Source organism: Numida meleagris, chromosome 11 (genome assembly GCF_002078875.1).
Source record: "Numida meleagris isolate 19003 breed g44 Domestic line chromosome 11, NumMel1.0, whole genome shotgun sequence".
Classification (NCBI taxonomy): domain Eukaryota; kingdom Metazoa; phylum Chordata; class Aves; order Galliformes; family Numididae; genus Numida; species Numida meleagris.
The window spans coordinates 18,183,199-18,206,758 of NC_034419.1; the positions used below are offsets into that span (position 1 = coordinate 18,183,199).

General features: G+C 42.8%; 1 protein-coding gene across 1 annotated transcript in view; it reads right to left on the bottom strand.

The window, feature by feature from the left end:
• Positions 1–21,330, bottom strand: part of CRBN (cereblon) — a 34,235-nt gene extending 12,905 nt beyond the window's left edge. Inside the window, exon 1 of the mRNA XM_021409469.1 lies at positions 21,219–21,330. Coding sequence (XP_021265144.1) covers positions 21,219–21,315 — 97 coding nt within the window. The 5' untranslated portion in view covers positions 21,316–21,330. The remainder of the gene's footprint in view (positions 1–21,218) is intronic.

Below are 23,560 nucleotides of genomic sequence, written 5' to 3' on the forward strand. Positions count from 1 at the left end.
CGGGAGGAGGAGCCGCGGCCGCCGCCGGATCCAGCCCGGGAGGCGAGGTCCCGCGGAGCTGCCTCTGGCGGCGCTCGGCCGGGCGGGACGGGGCTGCGCTTGGAGCCGCGCTGTGGGTGCCGGGCCTGAGAGGGCAGCTCGGCGATTTCTCCCTTTCTACTGAAATCTCGCTGCTGTTGGCATTTATCGCAGTCTCACAACTGACCAAACCCGTGCAATACTCCCACCCACGTCCCCCGCAGATCAGCCCTGGTGGTGCCTCCCAAGCCGCCTTCCTTGCAGGGCACGAAATTCCTGCTTTTCTCACCAATATGTCCTATTCCACTAGAGCAGTGTCCTCCCCTAGCCAGGAGCAAAGTAAATGCAACTTATTTTTCAGAATTAAAGTGTTTAAAGAGAAACATATTCTAAAGATAAATAGCACAGAGACCCCAGTCTAACTGCTGGCAGCAGCCTTCAGAGCTGGCACTAGGTTCCTCAGCATCACGGAGGGACATTTCAACATTATCCATACAGCATTAAATACGAACAAGATTCAAAATCACATTTTCCAAAAGGAATGTGTTACAAACACGCCTCTGATGATACATGAAGTACTTATTAAATGAGCGCTCAGTTATTCCGAGATTCCATTATCTGCATCATCTCAGAATAATACACCCCATGCCAGGATTTTGTAGCTATTACACATGCCATAATAAAATCCATCAAATATTTTGGTAGTCACCCTGGATTGCAGTCTAGCAAACTGAAGTCTTAAAAAAGTATGCCCTATTTCTTCTACAAACTCTAGAGTTTGATTAAAAACAGATAAAAATATATTTTTCACTTCTTTCAACACGCTAATATAGTTGGACTTCTGTTGTTTTGTTTTTTTTTCTTACATAACTGCAAAGGACACATCTGAGTCGCACTTTTAAGCATGTTTCCAGAGTGATGAAGGATATAACTTGTTTTTTTTTAATGCCTGCTGAGTTTCTCAAATAATTCAGATGACTGAATAAGGTGTTGTTTTTTGTTGTTGCTGTTGTTTTGTTTTTTAATGAAACATTATATATATTAAAAAAAAAAAAAAAAGATGACTGCTGGAAATTCTAGGACCAAAGCCTAGGAATTCTTATTTCAGATGATATCACATCTTGGTGATGTTAACACTGCTAAAAGCTATATTTGTGTGCAGAATGTATAGTTCTAGTTACTGCCTTAGTTCTAAGTCAATACTGCAAATTGGACATAAATTCTAACTTAGTTTGTGACTATGAATTCCCTGTACTAACATCCACCAGCTTTTCTTACAAAGGCATAGTGAAGACACAGTGAATGTTTTTCTTAAGATACGCGATTTCTGTTGGGTTACATGTTACAATCAGGAAATTTATTTTATTAAATACTCTGAGGTTTGATTAATTTTAATTTTTTAACCTAAGGGTCTCAGAAAGTACATTTAATATATGAATTTTTGGATCTATTATCACAAAAGAAAAGCTCTAGTTTAAAGAGTGTGGTACATTCATCTCACACTTAAGTTCCTCCCAGCACATGCCATGTTCCCAAACTCAGACTGGAAACACCAGAGGCCATTCCATATTCTCCCTTTGATAACAGCCCAGGGTCCATTTCAAGGCAGAAAGCAGTAGGTTGCAGACTGAAGAGCAGCTGTGTCAATCCCAAGTTATTTTATTAAATTTGATCAAGGCAACTGTACATATATCCCAAAGTATGTTAATCTGGTCAGTGCCAATCTATCTGTGAGTAGCCCAAATTACTATAATTTAGATGAAGTCAGAGCACTTCAGTATGATGAAGGGCTTTTTTTTTTTTTCTTTTTGGCAGCTGTTTATCAAAGACACACACAGCCAGCTGTCATGAATTTTCATTTTGTTTTAGGAGTGCTGTTTGTAAGAACATTGATTAGAAACAATTTTTACATGCCACGCTACCAGTCCTTGTAGGGTTTACTGCCCAAATTCATATTGTTTCTTTTGTACCCTGCAATCAATGGCTGGCAATAGAGGCTATTTGCAAAATTGCTCTTGATTAACCTCATGGTACTTTGGAGTCAGAAGACACTAATCACCTTTCTAGAAGAAAAAAGAAAAAGAAAGACAGCAATGTAAGGGACATTACAATATAGCAAAAATTGGAATTGCATTTGATATTGCTGAGGATCATACTTAGGATGAAGAAAACAAAGGCTTGGGTGCTGGTGACCTGAGATAAATGCATTCGGTACGCGTGGAGTTCTCAGCAAAAGGTGTTTACAGACAAATACCAGCTTCCCAATTGTCACTCATTCATACACATATGACAGAGAATATATGCTCTACCAAAAATATCTCTCTACTCCCACAAAATACTCACTTTGGTCAGTTTGCTACGTAATTGTGGTGCTTGTGTCCCTTTTTTCAGCATGCGAACTCCTGTGTCCTCAACCCAACTATTCTCAGGAGGAAAAACTAACTGAATGTTAAGAGGATAAATAGGAGGAATTCACAGCAGCTGTACTGGCAAAATCTCCAGCCATGTAAAATGGCAAAGCTCATTTACATCCCTCAGCTCCCTCCTATCTCAGCACTAGCTGAGAGAAAATAAGTTGTTGGAATGTAGAAGAAACCAATGCATTCCCTCTTCTCCACCTACATACTTGAATTAAGCAGAAAAGGAATTTACTGTATTGCTGGAACAAGAAGCACTAGATGGTGCTGTAACATTCACTTCTGCTGATTTTGTTACTTGGGAGACCATCAGCTGTGCTGCTCTGTTGGCTTTGGGCTTTCTATTTTTAGGGGATTCACAGCAAACAATAGAAAAGTTTGATCTCTGACCTAATCCATTTAGAATAGGCTTTTGTCTGTTTCTGCAGCATGCTGTTTGACTACTTCTGTTTAAAAAGCAGTCTGTATAGTCTAATTAAAACAGGAAAAGTCTTTCCTATGTGTGCCATTGATTTCTATTCTGTCAATTAATTGGCTTGTTATACACTCTAGCTCTAGGCAGAATTAAGTAATTTATATAAGTATTTCAAAACAAAAAGTGATTCTCAACCTCTAGATAACTATTATTAAATATTGAAAATAAGAAAGCAGTTGCAGGACAAGAAATACTGTAACTTACATATAAAAACCTAGTTGCAAAAAATCCATGAAGTCATCTTGATGTCAACAACCAGGCAGTCCCAACACAAAGAACACTTGCCATCTCCAAACACCTAAGGAGGTTCTTGGCTTTATAGCTCATCTATAGATATAGATAGAGCACAAGCTACCAGTAGAACTGGTAACGCACTGGCAGGACACGCCGGACACCTGCCACCCCATGCATGGAGCACTTCCAGCAGTAGGGGTCTGGTGGTACAGACACTGCCTGCCAAACAGAGAACATTTCCTTCCATTAACTGTAAAACCAGGACAGGCCTTGGGCTGTCAGCTTTACAAGTACTGGGGTACGAACTTCACCATCCCAAAGCTACTGCAGCATCAGAGCTGTCCGCTTTAGTATTAGATGTACTCCACAAGAACACAGAGAACAGAATAAGGCACTTCCAAAAGCAAAAAATCAGTGATGGTTAGGAAGACTATTCTAGAAATAAGCATGGTTGGACAACGCTTGTGGAGTTAAAGAGGAGCAGATGACAAGTTCATCACAAATAAGCTAATGCTTATTTCAGTTGGCATTCTGGAAAGAACAGTGCATATTTATGACTCTTTTTTAATATTTGTTGCCTAGGTCAGGCTAGCGTGACAAATGAGCAGCTCTGAATATGCAGAAGGCTTTCAGACAAAGAGCCTATTAGCCAAACTTGCCTATTACTATGCGTAGAAGCAAATTCTCTTGCCAATGAACCCTCGCCAAGTAACAAACTATTTGGCATGTGTGCAAAACCCATATTCAGTGCAAGTGACAGACAGCGTGCAGCATGAGCCATAACGAAAATGTGACTATAAACAGAAATTTTGTTCAATAAAGAGAATAGAAAGTGAGAAAAACTCCATTTTAGGTAATGCTAGCTGGAAGGGTATACCAAGTCAAGAAGACCCCATGTCACTTAAGGAGGATTGCCTCTGTGTAAATCCAGAGCTTCCAGACAGCTCAGAGATGAGTGTACCTTTATGAGAAAAGGGGCTGAGACCTGTTCCTGTGTGACCGCTACTCTTACAGAGAAAGCTGGAGACCACTGCAGTTCTCACTGCTCTTGGCCCAGCCATTCTTTGCAGACCGCTCACATAGATTTCCTCCATCACTTGGACTTAAAGTCATATTGTTGGCTTAACTCCTTGAATTTTTGTAATAGTGCTACAGAGTATTGCATCACTCCAAGAACTGCAGAGATGGTAGATAAAGTGCACACTTTAAAAGTACACTACAATGTAATGGACATTAAAGACCACCTCTGCTGAATTTCTGTCCAGGGTAGCAGAGGAATGGGTAACTCTAGAGATACTCATACACTTTTTCAGCTCTCACAATGCCATTGTCCTTGACATCCACAGAGATTAGGGCAGCCTAGATCCCATAGTTAATGGTAGATCAGGCATCACAGCAAGGCTAGATATACTTTCCACCTGCCTTGACATGATCTTTGCCATCTCCTAGTGTGATGCTTCAGAACATCCACACTGAAATAAATCTCAGGAAACCCTCTAACTGCTTTCCAGCCACTTTGAAGAACACAGAAGACATGAAAGATGAAAATCAGAGTCTGGCCTTATGACATTTTGAGCACCCCAGCTCAACTGAGGCACACAAGTCTATAGTCAATACTACCACTGCTGCCTTCATGTCACACACCAGCTTCAGCTGTGCAGATTGAGGACAATCCCAGCCTTGTTCTTGCTGCTACCCACTATGGGAACTTGTGACTTGTCCTCCTGGAGAGCAGCTATAGTCTCAGAGAGATGTTTTCATTTAAAATCCATCCAGCTGCCACTTTCCTCTCTGTTGGAAGGAAAAAAAAAATTGGTCTCACTGCCAACCGTATGGTTAAAGAGAGCTCTGTCAGATAACCTCTCTCATGTTCAAAACGACTTACAGAGCAGCATTTTTCCATTTACTAGCATATCCATCACACTAAGAGGATTCCACTACCTGTGAGCGGCTCTGAGTGGAGCACTGAACTATCAGCAGTGAAGGGTTTCCAATAAAGCAACAGTGAACGCCTCTGCAGGGAACAGGAGGAAAATGCACCTCCTGGAAAATGGGAATTCTTACTCATTGCACGATGTTGTAAGCATTCGGTTACCACGAGTTTCAGGGTGCTGGCATCAAACTCATTCTCAGCCACAGCCTTGGCAGAGTTTTATTGTGTTTGCCTATTGCACGCGCAGATTTGTTCCCGTGGAAGTTCAAGAGGTGTGAAGGAGCGGGTGGGTAGGTGTGCACAGCCCACATGGGAAGCAGTTGTGGCAAAGCTCATTAGAAGGATTCGTCTATCAAACAGAACTCACCAGCAAAATAATAAAACAATTATTTTGAAAACATTGTACATAACAACCCTATGATTTGCTTAATGCCTAAAATATCAGATAAAGCAGAGAGATTAAGGAAGTAAACATTCTAATAATATACACGCTGATACATAAAAATGCAGTAATCATATTCTAAGCTGTTACCTAATTGCAGGGAATACAGCATTACAGAAGAAAAAAAAAACAACAGCAATTCACTCCTCAGAGTTATCACACTACATTTTCACCTTGTTTAAGGGCAGATGTACACTGATTCCAAAAGGAAACAGATGTTTTCAAACCATCACAGCTCATTTATGGGGATAATTACCTGCAAATAGTAAGGTTATTAACGTTATTAGTTGAATATCACTATCTATCAAGCATGAAAAATTCATCAAAGTAGAAATTCTACTACTGAAGTCCCACTTAGGATTAATTTCCTTCAATGGCTGAGTACTTAAGCAGATTTTCAGCAGTATATTTCATCCGTTGTTCACAAACAGTTCATTTTCTACCACATTTCAAACAATTTTAAGTTTTAAAATGTTCGTATCGCTTCAAAAGTTGTCACTGATTTTATACTGCATTTTTGAACAATTTTATGCTCCCTGTTCTACATTTGGAAAGACACTAACTCCCTGATCATGAATAGCTGAATATGTCACTCCCATTTTTCCCCTATAATTCATTCATTCTTTTTCATGTAAATCGAATACTGTGGGCTCTTAAAATATGTGCTAAGTAAGTATCATACAGCTAGGCATGTTTGTATTATTATTTCTTTAAGATGCTTAAGAATGCTTTACCAATAATGTATTTTCTACATGTCATTTTTATTGGCATAAAGTTAAACAAAATAGAATGGAGGCCAACTCCTTTTGTCATTGCCTAAATTTCTGAAAATTCAGTCAGTCAGCTAACCTTTTACTGCAAGTGCAAACATATGAAAAATTTCCTAATGGCTTTGGAAAATTGAAGTGGGATAGAAAATTGTATTTATTCTTTCATTTACAACGTTCAATATTTTGGTTAAAGTATCTTACCACCCATTCCGTATTATGGAAAGTAAATCTAAGGCACAAAAGGAGGGAGACTCCTAAACCAACACTGAATTCATTTTCCAAGCCAGGAAATATGTCATTCCTTTGTTCTTTTGAAAATCATCCCCGGAGCACCTGTAACATAATGAAATGAGATGTGGAACAGAGCATTAAGCTAAATGGCCTCTTGGAAACACGGAGAGAAAGCTGTACAAATGATGTATGGGGCAAGGTCAGCTTAATGCAAAATTTCCTGTGTTTTCTTTGTAAGGTTTTGTTTTTCCCTGGATAAGAAAGGATTGAGATAAAGAGAGGCCTGACTGTAAATGTTTTCACCGGCTTGATCGTTAGGGCCCAGTAATCAAATGGGAGAAGACTAGTCCTTTTGTAAAACACAGAATGGAATAACTCTCCTTTAATGTCCTATTTATTAGGAGTTGAAGAAGGCATTGTTACAAAATGAGAAGCCCCGTTTCCCCCGAGTGCAGGGATCGCATCTAATTGCATTCAGCTCAGACCAGCCTCGACAGCGAGAGCAGCAAGAATCGATACCGCAGTGGAGATGCCTTCCCCATTACACTTCAGCGAGCGTTACCCTTTATCAGGAAAAGCTACTTTCTGCATAATTAGTCTACAGACACAGCAGGGTTTTAACGCTGGCAGCCAGGAACGTAGGTTTAGAAAGCGGATGGTGATTCGTAGGTTTCCATCAGGGGAAGTCTCCGAGTGCTCTGCAGCCTGCTTCACTTTCATTCAAGCGCTTTGTGCTAGGACTGCTGGATCTATCTGCTCTCTTGCTCTTTCAGACCACTTTATTTTGGGGAACAGTTTTGCAACAGTTCTCAAGATGGCTTCTAAAAGGAGTGGATTCAAGGATATTTCTAAGGAGCAGCTCCTTTCATTTTCAGACGTGGTGATGGTTAAGAAGGGACTTTCTTCCTTCCAGCTGTCTTAGGACTGGTCAGAAAGGAACAGCTGTTCATTGGAACGACATTGCTGATCTTAAGGCACCAGGGAGCTAATTTCCTAAGGGAAATTCATCTGGAGACTGCTGCAGTAGACTAGTTCCTTACATCATTCAGAGCATACAAGGGAGTTGGAAACAAGATTAAAATTGTAGCTCAATACTATTTAAATCAAGCCAAAATAATGCAGTTCTGCTTTCTGTAATCAGTTAAGTGTATACACTTGGCATTCACTGGCGCTCGCTTGGAAGCTGAGCAATCACTGCATGCAAATAAGTCCTGCCTTTCACTAGCAACAGGAGTTTCCAAATGTCACGTTCAAACAAGAAAACTGCTACATTAAACCGACCTGCTGTTAGTTACCCCTGACACCTATTGTCCGTAGCATATACACAGCAAACGCCACAGATCTCACAGTCACTCTCGACTAGATTAAGCGGCAACGTTTCTGATTTTGTTAATTACAAAAGAACTAAAGGATACCGTTCAACAGAGACGTTAAATTACGACCATGCTTTGATGAAATCATGTTCTTTGAAGCTGCGAGGCAAGCCTTCCTTTATACCCACAACTTCATCATGGGCAGCAGCGATAACCTGGAGAAGGCATTCTTGACAAGTTTGCAGGCGACATCAGGTTGGGAACAGCCAGGGAAACGATGACCCTGGGTGTGCAGCAATGAACACTTCCTATCAGCAGAACTCTTACATTCCTACACGAGCAATGCAGAAGAAAGCCAGCAGATGATTAGAGGGAAAGAAAAGAAAGTACACTCAATAACACTGCCTGGAAAGAATCTGAAATTCTGTCATCTGACTGGCTGTATTCCTGCCTGAACAACAAAGATTGAGCCTAAGGACTGTGCACTGGGTGACTGTCTCATTTTTTTAAATAGAATCAAAGGAAAGAATCCATTCAATTGATGAAACAATTATTAAATAACTGCATGCAAATAGGTTTAGAACTGAATTATATAAATTAAATTTAATTAATATCTATGTACTGCTTTCAGGGCATAAAATAGCAAGCAACTGTAAAGAATTCTTAGAATTAATCCTATTTAACATTTTCTTAAAACCGTCTTTGCTGCATTAGCACATTGATAAACATGAATGTCTCCATAGCCAAAATCAAGGGATATTCCAAAGTTTGAGTGTGGTTGGTAATTCTTTTGTACAAAAGAAATCAAAATCCTGAAATGAAGTTCCTCTTGAAACTGGCAGTAATAAATAAATCAATATTGATCAAGGTTTTAAAATAACCACATTCTTTGTATCACTATTGATTCTAACAGGACTGGCTAAAGAAAGGAAATACATAAGTGTACCAAAAAAAGGAGCTGGATATTAATGTCATCTTTTATCATTTCAGGCACTAATATGGCTAGAAAGTATTGATTACCTTAAAAGCCCCTAATAACTAAAGAACTATTGACTTAATATTTGCTCTAATCCTCCATGAAATTTTACAGTAAGTCCTGATGTATTTTCTGTTAAGGGTTTTAGGGCTGAACTAGATCATGTACTTATCTGAAGTGTCAGCTCTAAGGCTTACACTGCAGCTGATGGGAACCGTGTTAAAGGTGGGTAATAACTCCCAGTATTTAAGTATGGTTGTAAGGACTGCGGAAATAGATACATCTTCTAATGTATATTCTATAACTTTTGCCTTTTAAGTACTCTACGTAATTAATCTGATATAAATTTATTCAGTGAAAGCGTTAGCCCTGTTCATAGTCATTTCACTATAGCTGCTCTGAAAATTCCCTCCTCACAGCGCAATACCTTGATAAGCATTTGTATTGCTTCACTAACAAACTAACAAGCTGCTTTTCTAAAACTGCAGTAAAGGACGCCTACGAAGGTTGAACAATGAAGGGAATAGTGAAAGAAAATATACACAAACATCTTAACTTTTCAGACCCCATTAAAGTGAATGGATTATTACTGAGATTTGTTTTGTTTCACATTCCTGGCTTACTGAAGTGAAAGTTATCTGCAGAGGCCATTTGTTTTTGCTATGTTTGGTATCACAGCAGTGTTTACAGGCTCCAGGCATGGACAGCATTGTACCAGGTTCTGCACTGTCAGGTACCAAACAGAGGTTTTCCCCTTAGTTCACCATTTGGTTTTGATTCAGCAGAATGGGTTGGATATGATGAACACAGGTGAAGCTGCACCTCAGCCCTGCAGCAGAGAGAGAAGCACAAGGAGGTGAAGAGTCATCATGGTGCACACTTATTTTTTGTGACGACGCCAGCGAAAGCTCCTGTTGCAAGCTTGGCTGTGACCAGTTTGGCACCATAGAGTTCATGGGAGAAGAGAGGCTTGCTGGACTACCCTCACCCTAATGCCATCTCCCCAAAAGCACCCAGCCCCTTCTGCCTCTATGAACCTCACCTGCGCCCAAACTGCTGCTGTAGAGAGAAAAGCTTTGCACGCCCTCAGCAATTCCCTTGAGTCAACATCTGAACCTTCCAAATGATACTGCTCTCATGATATTGCTATCCAGCATCACAACTGCAGGAACATCTCTTTGCTTTTTCAAAACAGATAGAAGATCTTTAGATTAAGAAAGAACTAGTTGAAATAAAAAAGAAAACCCACTATAGAAAGAGAAGTGCAATTACAGAACTCATTCAAACCTACACCCTTTACATCACTTGAACAGCATAAAGGAGGCTCAGTAGACTAACTCACATTTTCAAAAGACCTCTTTACATTGTGAAGGTGATGCATAGTGGGATCCAGCAAAGAATAGACTTTTTTTTTCCTCCCTTTCTTCCAATAAAACTGACTTCTCTTGATCCTATGAGTTGCATCTAATCCTTATTGATTGCTTTTGTCTCAATCCTTTAATCACTTATTTATAGAAATATCTTCACAATAAAAGCCGTCTCATTAAAACAAATAGGAATGCAGGGGCACGTTATTTATATGGGGGTTTTTTGCAGGACTGGGGCCCAGCTTCTCAAAGCCATTCAAGCATCAGGCTCCTACTTCAGTGCTGGGTGTCATCAGTCCCTGGGATGGTTCAGCACCGCTGGGGCCACTTGCTCGCTGCCGTCAGGTCGGTCACACTGGGCTCAGCAGGGCAGCAGTGGTGCCCTTAGTTGAGCACTCAGAGCACAGCACCTAATTATTTTAATGACTGGAAATGAACTGCGAATTTCTTAAGAGCAAAACGTTTTAAGTCAATCTGACCACATTAATACCAGACTGTTAGAGTTTGCTTGTATCCTTAACACTACAAAGTACAGCTGCTATGTTTCCCTGATTAGCATTAGGCCAGGCGTTAAAATGTCAAACCTTGGCTTACATCCTTTTGATGCAATAAAACGAAAAGGACAAAAAGGAAAACTCCCACAGCACCTGGTGGCTGAGCCGTGCTGGGCTGCACTGCCAGCTCCCAGCCACGCATCCCGGGCTGAGCCTCGGGGGAAGGAGTCGGGACCAGCAGAGCCCCAGCACTGCGGATGTGCTGCTGCAGAGGGCCAGCTGTGGCTCTGGCCCAGTTATTTCTCTGTTCTCATGTGGTTACTTCTGCTCTAACTGTGCTGTTCATTGCCCGTTTACTTTTTGTGTATTCAAGTAAATGCAAACACAGAATAGAATTGGGAGAATGAGACACTACAGCCAGCATTTGGCAGTTTAGGGAGTGTGAGCATCTCCATTAGAGGCAGAAATTGAAGCAGCTTTAACCGACAATTTTCAGGCAGTTCTGAGCATTCAAGCAGAAAGAAATCACCTAAAATCATGATTCATTTTTTAAAATGCTGCCTGAGCATGAGTCTCTTAAAAATAAAGACGTCATTACTAATTCAGGGAAGTTTTCCTGCAGTTACGAATGCTGGCGTGCAAGTTAAGCACACACAAGCAGATGACAGTGGTTCGCCCCATGCTTGGGTTGTTCCGCAGAATCCCTCAGCAGAGCAGCCCCAGAGGAGCAGGCCGTGCCCAGGGACAGCCATCAGCTGCGCCTCTCCTTGCGGAAGTGGCACAACGTGTATCAGATTGCAAATGGAGCAGAGATTAAACATAGCTTTTAATTGATCTGCAGATGCATTTGAGAAAAGCAGCAGAACATAAACTCATTATTTACCAGTAAATAAACTCCCTGTTTGTTTCCAGTACCACCTGCTTGCATTCAGTTTCAGCCCTGCCTCTGTAAATGTCTTCCCACAGTTCAGGCAGTACTGGAGTTGCTTATTTTGCAAACACATACACGTTTTTGTTTTTGGCATAAGATGGACCACAAGGTTTTTCACAGTGTGCTCTGACTAACTCTCCCAAACGTGGGCAATGACAGCAAACCTCCATCTCCGCAGTCAGGGTCCGCACACCATGCATTGGACAGCATCTGCAATTCACAAAGTACTGATGGGATCAACTTTTTTTTTTTTCTTTTCACAACAGACGAAGTTGTGCATTCTCTGACCGCCTTACAAAACTACCAGTTTTAATGAGAAAGAAGCAGTAGAGAAGACCTCTGTTTGGGCATGCTCCCCTCTCCGTATCTGTCTACACCCTCAGGGCTGCCATGCTCTGAACCGACCCCAGCAATGCCCTTGCTCAGGCAGCTGGAATCCCCGAGGCTGGGTACGGGAGTGCAAGGCCTTCTCACAGGCAGCCCCGCGTGCCCCTGGGGCACTACCTTGGCCACGTCCATCACTCTCACAATATCTCTTCTCCAGAGCTGATAAAACAAAGAACTGAGATGAATTTCTCCTTAGTAATTTTCCTTTTGCCCGTTAGCACGTGTACAATATAATACAACTGCGCATTTCTTCGTGGCTCAGAAATAAAGAATTGTTTAGATGCTTATTAAACAACAGAGTTGAATGAAATTAGTCCCATTCAGTTGTCTGGAGTATGAAAGTTAATTGGAAGACACAATGATTTACTAAAGTTTGAAATACCAAATGGTTTTTTGAGTAAGTTAATGACAACCAGAATCAGAATGTAGCTACGGAAAATGGGAATTTTATTTTAATTCCTACCAAAGCACTTTTGTAAATGAGCTTGCTCTCAACCCATCGTGAGAGGTTTATCACAGCTTGGCTTGCTGTTACGTACTTAAATGTTATCTAAGGGTACATTAAATATGGTGACCAGCTCACATCCATCAGAAGACACTGGAATGGCAATTTCATTTCTCTAACTGAAGCACCACAGGAGAGAGAGCCTGGCAGCTGTGAGGATTTCCTGGGCAAAAGATGATGAAGAGCAGCAGGGGAGGAAGAGGAGGAGGAGGTGGCAGGCCCCCAAGAGGGCTAGGCCCACCCAGTGGGCAGGGGCAGCTCCAGCAGCTCAGGCAGGCCTAGGCCACAGTGGGGAGAAGTGAAGGAAAGGGACCTGTGGGTTGCTGCCAGGAGTGACGTGTAATCAGAGAAAAATACAACATGAGAAAGAATGAACAGAACATAATAGAGCGGCATTCCAGCATAGGAACTGCCCTGCCACTGCTCGCAGCACTTTGCGGGAATCCAGCGAGGGCTGGCTCAAGGCAGAGGTGCTGCGCTGACCGTGCTGTGCCTCAAAGGACTTCCACATTCTATCCCAGCTCCACGTAACTAAATTATCTTGATTTTGGACTTTTGTTTTTAAGCAGAATTTTTGCAAAGACATTTCCATTATCAAGAGATGACCAAGTTCCTGCATCACATCACTCCAGGAAACAATCCTGTTTCCTCGGCAGCTTTCCATCCTCCTCCTCCATGACAGACAGTGACTAGCTGGCATTCAGTACAAAATGACCATTTCCTTCACAAATCCTCCCCAATTTAGCATTTACGTGTAGGTTACCTTCACTGTCACACGCTCTCCACCCCAGTCTGGCACAGCTCTTGGTGGCAGCCAGAGCTCTCGGGGAGCTGGGGACAGCCCTGGTGTTGACACGAGGAACGTGAATCCCATACACACACAGTGAGGACCAAATTCTCTCACCATTTCGTTACAGTCCTGTTGGTTTTTTTCCCCTTCATTTCTCTTTGCACCTCTCTCTCACTGGTCTCTTAATCCTCATGCTCAGCAGGCTGTTGATTGTTTATGTGAACATCTCCCACTGTTGTCTCTTATTGCCTTCCAGACATCCTTAAACATTTGGCTTCTCCTGCCCTTCTTAGCATAACAGAGCCCAGCACCGCATTGCATTGCAGACCTTTTGGTTCAGCAGTTCTTATTCTTCTCCAATTGCTCTTTCACAGAATACTCTATTTCAACACCAGCAACTAACACAAAACAGCCTCACAGCGCCAATGTTCTGCTTCTCTAGCAAACACGGAGCTCCCACAGCGCTCTGCCAAAGGACATCTGAGTTCCCTACAGATTTAAAGAACACACCTTTCCAAAAGCATCAGCTCTTACACAACTGGAAATTAAAACTATCAACATCTTTAAGATTACTTTTTTTCTGAAAAAATAGAGCTCTGTTCCAGGGGAATTATTTCTCAGTACAAATTCCTGAGATGTCGCTATCTCATTCCCCCAAGGACACAGGGAAAAAAAAAAAAAGAAAATAAAAAAAATAATTTTGCAGTGCCACAAGCTTAAAATAAGCACAAAAGAAAAATAAAAAATCTGAAACATTTGCAAGTGAAAACATATCACTCAATTCAAATTCTTCTAGAACTGAGATGCAGAAAAGTTGCCAAGCGCTGGTCCAAATTTTTTCTTTACATCTCATATTTTTCAGAGCTACCTCCAAGCCTGCCTCAAATTCTAAACCATGGGAGAGGCCCAGAGCCCACCTGTAGGTGAAGTGAGAGCAAATGCTGCTCTGGGGACAGCAGAGCGGTGGGATTACAACTGCAAGTCGCCCATGGATCCCTCCAGGCAAAGGGACAGTTGCTCTTGTATTGAAGCATGGCACAACTCCATTGGTCACAATGAAATCTGTAATTTAAAGAAGAGTAATCTGGGGTAATAAGGTTTTCCAGGGATCTAAATAATTCCTGCAATAATATCTACTGCATTTGAAATTCCTCTCCGTGGGAACTGGTAACCATGTTCCTTCCTTTGGCTCTGAATTCCATCAGTAGTGTAAATGTAATGACACTGCAATGTTTTTTTATCTGTCCTTGGCTTGATGTCAAGCAGGATTTTTGTGAAATCTGGCTACTGTGTGGAATACCTTAATTAACAGCATTGAAAGTCATCTTGCTTTGTCTTTGTGATATACCCTCATCATTTCTCAGAGCTGTTTTTAATAACCATCAGAACAACCCATATCAGCATCAGTTCAGATACATCAAATTTCTCGGCGAGTGCTCTTTTTTTTCCTAGTTTTCTGGTTTCCAAAGACCAAGGAAAGACATAAGAAATGAAAACATTCTGGACATTGCCTTTTGAAACCTTCAGACCTCTGCAACCACTATCTTCATTTAAAGGAGAAGCAGACTGTTAGAAGCTGAACTAGGTGACAAGCACAGAAAACTGTGGAGCACTGGACAGGAAGATAATCCAGGCAGAGATGCCTGAGGAACTGAGGGAGATCTCTAAGCACAGTGTGGTTTTTCAGTGCTGAAGTGCACAAAGATATCTGGGGCTCCTGAAGGGACTTGGGTTCCCATGGCACCTGGCAGCTCAGAGATGCTGCTCAATTACCAGCTGCGCAAACAGATTTGTGACTGGCATGAGGTGAACTTGCTGTGTGTGGGTTGACTAGTTTCCTGCATGAATGTATTGACCTAGTTTTCTGGCAATTTATGGATTTGTACTTATGAATAAATATTCTACTGACTTTTCAGAATACATACTGGAGAAGAGAAATGGTGCTACACAGATCAAGTAGGTCCTTTTTCAATTACAGACTTTTTATACAGTTTAGCAGTATATATTAAATATGTTAAGGCTGCTACAGGCTCATCTATACACTCCTTATTAATTCCACGATGCCTCCTGTCAGTGCATCACTTAAGGTGAGAACGTACATCTTCCCATGCCTCCTCAACTACGTTTATTTTAGGAAATACTGAGTAAGGTGCTAGGCTTCAGCAGGATACTTTGTCAGCAAACTGATTGGGATTTGCAAGGAAGGGCGGTTTGTGTACAGCCCTGTTTCTCACAGCACACACAAGCGTTAACCACAGAGTGAATTCCCTTGCAATTTATAGCCCTGCTCTTTCCAATTTGCTCTGCTAACTCACTCAGTGCCTGGCAGGTCTCAATTCTAGATGCTGGGTGGTTCAGCACAAAACAAAATGACATCACCGCCCTAATCAATATAAACTTGTGGTAACCTATGAGTATATGTGCAGCTCCCAGATGGATTTTGTGCTCAGTGTTCCCTGGGCACTGATCAGTGCCAGCCTGGAACCATCCCCACTGCCTGCCATTCCTCTGCAGCACCAATGCAAATAGCAGTATGATCTTCACTTGTCTTACACCGCTCAATGGGACTGTGTGTAAGGTAAAGTTGTCCAGGACATCCCATTCCACCAGCCAGACATTCTGTTTCATGGCATTTAAACGCACCCATTTTGGGTGAAGAATCTAGAGAAGCCAAAGCCCTAACAAGAATCAGATTGGGTGAAGTAAAATGCACACATACCAACCTCGGAAACCAAGCTGTGATGCTTAGTGGCTCCAACAAGTCAAAGATTTCCTTCTTTTATGGATCCAGGTCCATGGTAGGCATGGGAAAGACATTGGAAAAGGCGGAAGTGAGGCTGCAGGACAGCACTATCACAGCACAGGAAACGCAGAGCAATACTCCGGGCTTGTGTTAAAAAGCACTAATTTCTCCTTGACTTCAATAAAAGACAAGGCAGGCTCACAGGCAGTGCTTACCCATCAGTACTGCAGCATGGGCCCGAGGAGGCAAGGAAGAAATATCCATGCCATTTTCTCGCAGCGTCTTGCACCTTGCTGCACACCCGGTGGGAGTGACGCCATTCCCTGTGAAAACACATGGGCAGCTGCCTTCCTACTGCTGCAATGTAGCACCTAAAAACCAACCAACCAAAGCACCTTACAGATCATTCAGTTCAGAGAGATTATTCCAGCCAGAAAGGAATACTTAATACCATTATCCACCATGGACAAATAGGGGTTATGTCTTTGCCACTATGCAGCAAACTACAGAAGAATATCAGCGTGAGAGAAGATAAATTAATACACATTAGTGATGTGTTGCCCCTTGCTGATAGCACCTTGTTATTCCTGAGGCAATCCTGGCATGCTTTTATCCAAAGTTTCCGCTGATAAAGTTAAGCAGGATCTCTCAGAAACACACCCAAGTGTTGCGTGTCATTAAACTGTTACATACCAGTTAAAAAGAGAGCAGTACCTCCAGGATGGGAGCAAGCATTTCAGCTGCATTTTCAGAGATGACATATCTAAATATTTGAAGATTGCTGCCAGTCTTTACCTTTACAGCACAGCATTGCACAGGGAGGGTCAGACTTCTTTAAATATTTACAAGAAATTCACTGTGTTCTTGCTTGGAGACTGCAAGGCAGTCCAAAAGCTCAGAGAAATACCATATTATCCCTCTCCCTCCCTTTTCTGACTGCAGGATCCAAATGGCTTCTCTCTACACTCAAACTTGATCAGCTTCCCTCTGCTGACCTGAGCAGCTGGGTTTCCTGTCACTAGCACAGGGCCAAAGACGGAGCCCACATCAGAGTTCTGGTTTCCCAGTCCCCAGTCACTCATCTCTACACGCAGAGGACTCTGCTTTCAAAGGAGAGCTACAGATCCCTCATGGCTGTCCACCTCTTTGGTTATGCACTGCTGGCACGCTTGTGTGACTCCTCACCTACGACGGTGTGAAAAGCACACGTGCTTTGTACAAATGCGTCCAGCAGGTGCTGGATTTAAGATGAAGTAAAACCATCAAAAGGACAGATGGAGCAGGACATCTACAAACCAAAATAGATGTTTATCTAAAAATAGATGAAAGAAACATTGATACAGTTCAGAGGTTGAAATAAACTGCCAGCAAATCTAGGCTCATCTAAATACCTGCTTGCCATGTATATTTAATACTGTTCAAATAAGTTTCCATTTGCATTGTGCTGTGCACTTACACCATGAGCACAACTCGTCCTGAGGTGTCCTGGCTGTCCTGAAGGGTCTGAGTGAGGAAGGATTTGATCATATCCCCAAAGACAGAAGAAGAAGAGATATGCAGGCAAAAGTAGATGCCAAAAACATCTGAAAGGCTGTTATAAAGAATTATGAGTCAGTCCCTGAGTGGGAACCGGTGCGTTTGGCACAAAGGGAATGTAAAGCAGGGATATGTCACAGGGCAGACACGGGGCGACGCATTATGAATGCATGAGTCTTAAAAAACCTGCCTCTTAGAGACAGGTTGGTAGAACTCATCACTGTGTGTGCCAGCGCATACGAAATCACCATTTTGTTCCTTTTTCTGAAACCAGGAAAAAAAAATTTGGAAGGCGTTGTACCATCTGCAGAGTCCCAGCAGCCCCACGTGGGAGGGACATTGTTTGTGAACTAGGATGGCTTCTTGGGGGGGGGATACAGGCCCTCATTAGCATCAGCCATGATGTCTTAGAAGCTCATTAACAAACCCCTGCTAAATTGAACATTGTTTGCAATTACTCTGCATGCAGATCCCAGACCACAGCTCTAAACGTTTTTCAAAGTCCTCGACAATATTCATTTTCATCACAAATCTCATTTTTGTATTACTTTTGTTCTGAATTTCTGGATCACCATAATTTTCTCACTCCTGACTATAAATTCCTTCTCTTTCCTATTAAAATGTAGTGAGGAATGAGTACCTGCCTTCCTCTGCTGGGTCGTTCTAACCTTTGGCAGCGAGCATGGGGACTTTGCATTTTGGACAAGGACAAGGCAGCAGGACACGAGAACTCCTTGTAGTTGCAGCTTTGTTTTGTCCACCAGAGCTGTTCCCAAGTCAGCAGCCCTCCCCTGTGACCAAGCTTCCCCTCTACCTCAGGGGGCCCCAGCACTGGCATGAACAAGTCTTAAGAAGTTTCACTTTGGAAACTCATTGTGAAGGAAAGATCTTTTTTATTTACTTATTTTATTATTACTTTTCATTTGAGATACGGAAATGCAAAGAGATTAAGACCTAGCAGACATGGCAATGCAGAGAAATTGCTTCTTCGGTACAAGTAGCACCTAAAACACGGGGTCTTTTTGGCTTTGGGTAGGTTTGCCAGCCTAGCCGTGTCAATTAGGGGCACAACAATTCATCCTACTAACTTCGTTACCAAACCAAGTTATTGCATGTAGATTCGACTCTCATGAGCATAGAAAGCCCTCTTCCTTAAGCATCGTTTGGACAGATGGTTTTTCCACCTTTGTGAAAGGTTTCATTTTTCATCCTAAGGAGGTGGGATAATCACCTCCTAATTAACACCAGCTCTCAGCATGGGACTGGCTGCAAAGCACGCCTTTCAGGGGAAGGTATTAGATGTATCCAGTCTCCTCACACAAATTTCAGACATTAAAAAGAAATCTCAAAACCGCTGTTGTTTTGGTTAAGGTCAGGAAAAATTTGTATTCAAGAAAAAATTACAACTAGCATTGTAATTCCTTCCTATTTTAAACCCCTTCCCAAGAAAAACCTGAACAAAGGCTGCTCACAGCTCCATTTTCTTAGGAGGTGAATCACATATACCCGAAGAATAAAGTGACAATTTCTTCATGTTTCTGAGTTATGAATTGGAAAAATAGTCTCAGCAACACAGATCAATGGGAACTTCAAAGAGTAATGCGGACCATCTATTACCTTTTCTCCCAATTACCGTCCTTCTGCTGAGAATTGCATTTTATGTGCCTTCTAGGTTTCAAAAACTGGAGTAGGATAACAAAAAAAAAGCTCATGAGAGTTTTATCTTTTTATTGAACCTAAACACTACAGAGCCAGTTAAGTTGGCTGTAAATTCTGAGTCGCTGTTGTAGATGGGACCAGCCTGATCATCGCAGCAGAAACGTGAGAAATTATTTTTCACTTTGTAGCCAAAACACGTGAAAGAGAAAGGCATTAACAATATCGGCTGGGGTTTATCCAGCCCCAAAACAAAGTTTAATCAGCTAAACATTTGAAGAACTTACTTCAAGGTGACTTCACAGTTTCTGTCCAACCCAGTTAGGTCCTTTTCAGCCTGTAAGAGTGCATTTTTTAGCTGGCTGTAAAACAAAAGCACCATTTTGAAAGGGAAAGACAAGGAACAGCCCTGAAATGTGTTGTTTCTTTCCTGATCAGTTTCTTCACTTTTTGTTCAAAACGATCTGGCGCATTTCATCTCAATCAATTAATCATTTCCCCTAAGCTGCAAATGATTTATCCTATTTTGTTAGGTGAACTTTAGCTGTTCGTTATGTTATTTCAATTAATGAGCTTCTGGCACCTATTTTTGGAGGGGAAAAGGAGAACTGATCTCTTTCCTCTTCTTTTCTACTGGAAATGACAGAGAAACGTGATTCCCTCATCATTCGCTGCTTCAGGTGGATGGCCTCTCCTTGTAGAGGCCAAACCAAAGGTTCTGTTACAGCATCGGATCGCACCCAAAGCAGATAAAAGCTGGGAAACAAGGCCAGCAGTGCCCCCAGAGTTGCTGGTACTTTTCCACAGGTTGTTTTTCCTCCTTTCTAAGCCCAGACCATCAAGTGCTCAGCAGCTCCCATTGTTCCTAATTGCCCCTGTTGGAGAGTGAGCATTTTCTGGCCTGTAATTTCCTCTGCCTCAGAACATTGCACACGTTGGCTGAGCAGGGAGGTGAAGGCTCTCGGCTCTGTGGAAGCGTTCAGAGACGCAGGACCTGCCCTTTCAGCTGTGCTCTCCGTGCTGCCCAGTAGTTTTGCAAGCGAAGTAGCAAACAATCCCATGTCTCAAGTGCTTTGCCGCTGCTGTGGCACAAAGGTTGGCATCCCTGGCCAGCAGCACCTTCCTCTCTCCCTGCACGGAGCACACAGCCCTCTGACTGGCTCGCTATAGCACAGAATGCAGTGAGGTGACCTTTAACGACCATTAACGAGTCCTTCAGCTCATTTCAGCCTAGCTATGAAATCACCCCTGTGGCTACCCGGAATTAGGTAGGGCTTTATTTTGCAGGGCACACATAACAACAGGGGATATCCAGCAAATTGTGTAACGCTTAGCTCTGAATTAGCCCACACACAGGGGACTGGGGAGCTGGATGGAGAAATGCATGTTGTTTTTTCCCACTGCAATTCCTGTCTCTTTAACCTGTATCATCCTGGGAAACCAAATCATTACTTATTTGTGTTACGGTTTGTTCTCCTGCAGCTCCACGTCTCGCAGTACCCAAGGAGATCCAAAGCCGTGTGTGAAGGCAATCCTTGAGGGATCTGCTTTGCAGGTGTCCAACCAACAAAGTGGGATTTTGCCCTCCAGCAGCACCCAGCGGGGCCCAGTCCCTGCGCTGCTCCTCGCATGGTGCTCTGGGCAGCTGGGCACCGCTGCAGCACTGCCCCGGCCTGCAGGCCACAGCCAGGCCGAGGGCCCACACCCCATACCACCTGCAGCCCTAAGCACATGCAATAAATGCACAGCTCCCACCACCCCCGTCTGACTCACCCACCCGCGGAAAGAGTTAAAAACTCAATGGAAAACTTTCAGACTGGTTGACGGGAAGGGGAGGTTAAATTTATGGGAAGGTGAAGACCGCTTTCCAGTCAATGACATTATGTGTGGGTTTAGAGTAAAGCAAGTACTCTGCTGGGTCAGAGCCAGCGTGCTTGGTACAGGTACCAATCAGAACAACATAAATTGTCATCCAAGAATAAAAGCAGTCAAGTGCTTACTTTGCTGTAGTGCGTCCAGGCAGCTGGGCTCTCTCTGGAAGAAATGTAATTCTCCACGAATGCAGCATCTTATGCTTAATGCACCATTTCTCTGCATTTCTCAACCTCTCGTATACTGCTCAGCACCAAACTTCAAGCAAATCTGGGTGCGCAGTGAATGTCTGATCTGGTATCTTCGTGGAGGAGGAAAGATTACTTCTGGCAGCAGCGGAACGGAGAGACAAATGGCAGAAAGTTCAGATCAGTCATTGAAAACAACTTTTCTGTGCTGAAATAAATGCTTCCACAACAGAGGCAGTGACACCTTAAGTATTCGCAGGGCTGAAACTATAACTTTAACTCTAGCTGGTCAATGGTTTTGATTTGAAAATCATTTAATTTAAAGGCAAACTGCTTTGTTCTGATGGAAGGCTGTGGCTGATGGGCTTGGATCATGCCCTGGACAGTGATATAGTCCCACAGAAAAAGTCAAAGCAATACATACGAGCATTTCCCACAATAAAATGACTGTTAGCATTATTAATTTTAAAAACAAATATTTTGTTTAACAGAGCAAGTTAGATGCCAAATATATAGCTGCCTTATTAGCATCTAGATTTGATTTTAATGAAAATAATATTATAGGTTTACATTAAGTTTAATGCACACTTACTGCATCTGACAGAGGACAGCATGCCTGCTGGAGACTGAGCACATCCAGAATACAGATGTACCATTGGGGCCATCTCAGTGAAGGCAGCCTTGCTAACCACAGCTATAGAAAACTGTGACTTATACGCACCATGACATTAATGACAATTTCATTCAAAAACTGCATCAGAGTGGGATGGCTGCTGATACGGAAAGCAGCTTTGTATTGGGAGGTTAAGAGGTTTGCTTGTGGAAATCACCAAAATATAATGGTTTCTATTTCATGCTGCAATGGGAGGCGGTGTGGGGGTTTCACATGGCAGCCCCCACCTGACGCATGGCATCAGTGCTCCCCCGGGGTGGCACTGGAGGAGGCCTGGGGACAGCCACTTCCAGGAGCACTTCCACGGACTCAATCCCTTCTCAACCTTGAGGGAAACAGCGTTATTTTTGAAAATACCTTTATTTGGACAAATTGAGAGGGGCAGTGGGGGGGCCTAGCAGTGCCGTGTTGGAGCTGCTGCAAGGGCACAGGACCAAGCCATTCAAACAACAAAGCACTCGGCTGCATGTGCTGTGGACCTATTCCAAGCAGAGAAAGCAGATCAGGCCATTCAGTTATTTACATTCCACCATCCCTCGTTCTTTTTAATATTTAAACTGCACAAAGCATTTTTCCTCTCCTTCCAAAATACTCTCTACGCAAAACCTGCTGACGAAGCAGGTCATGGCATCCCAGCAGGTCTGGAGCAGCCTCTACCCACAGACAGTCCTCATCTGCCGCTCCTGAGCCACTGCCAGCACGTGGGCAGGAGGCAGAGCTGCCCGAGAGGCTCCTCAGCACACACCAACATTTCAGGTGTTTTAATCTGGCTGCTATTAACGCTCTGGGGACAACAAAGGGCTGCACAGAACCCAGCTTCCTCGTATCCATGTGCATCCTCCTGTGGTGGTTCTGTGCCATTTTCTCACTCTTTGGATATGTCTGCTAAACAGCACGAGTTCACATAAGCTGAATTTTTACTGTTGACTACCATAACATGCCTCAAGTTTGGGCATTTTTAGAATGGAAAACTAGACTGTCAGGGAAATAAATGCTTTTGCACCACACCGGATTTATCAGTGAAGGAAACAGAATGATATTTGGGAAAGAAATAGTAAAGGAAGTGATCTTACCGCAGTATATGAGAAGCCCCGTGGAGCTGGCATAAGGAGCAGCATGGCAAGGGGCTGCCTTCCTGCCTGTCCCTTGTGGCTCCAAGGTCACACCGGGCAGCTGCTGAGAGAGGAATTCGGACAATCACGGTGCAGCTGATCAGCAGGATTGAGGTTTGTAACCTTAAACTGTCCCTTATTAAAAAGGTGCAGTTGCACAGCAAAGAGATTTACCAGATCCCAAGCTAATACCGTGCACTCATACCGTTGGGTTTGGTCTTTAATCATTCCAGATGCACATCTCCCACCGATGTCAGCACATGTTTTGCATTCTTGCAAAATCAGCACCTTTCTACAGCAAAATCCCACACTCAGCTGTAGTAGGGACTGGGTGGCTGAACCTCAGAGAAAAATCCCAGGCAAGTCTCCTCTCTAAACTGACCTAAAAATAAACAGCATAAAGCAGAAATCTGACACAGCGCTGTATGACCGCACAGCAGCAAATATGTTGGTTTTGAGACAATGTCTGTGTTTTTGTGCAAGTGCATACACACATT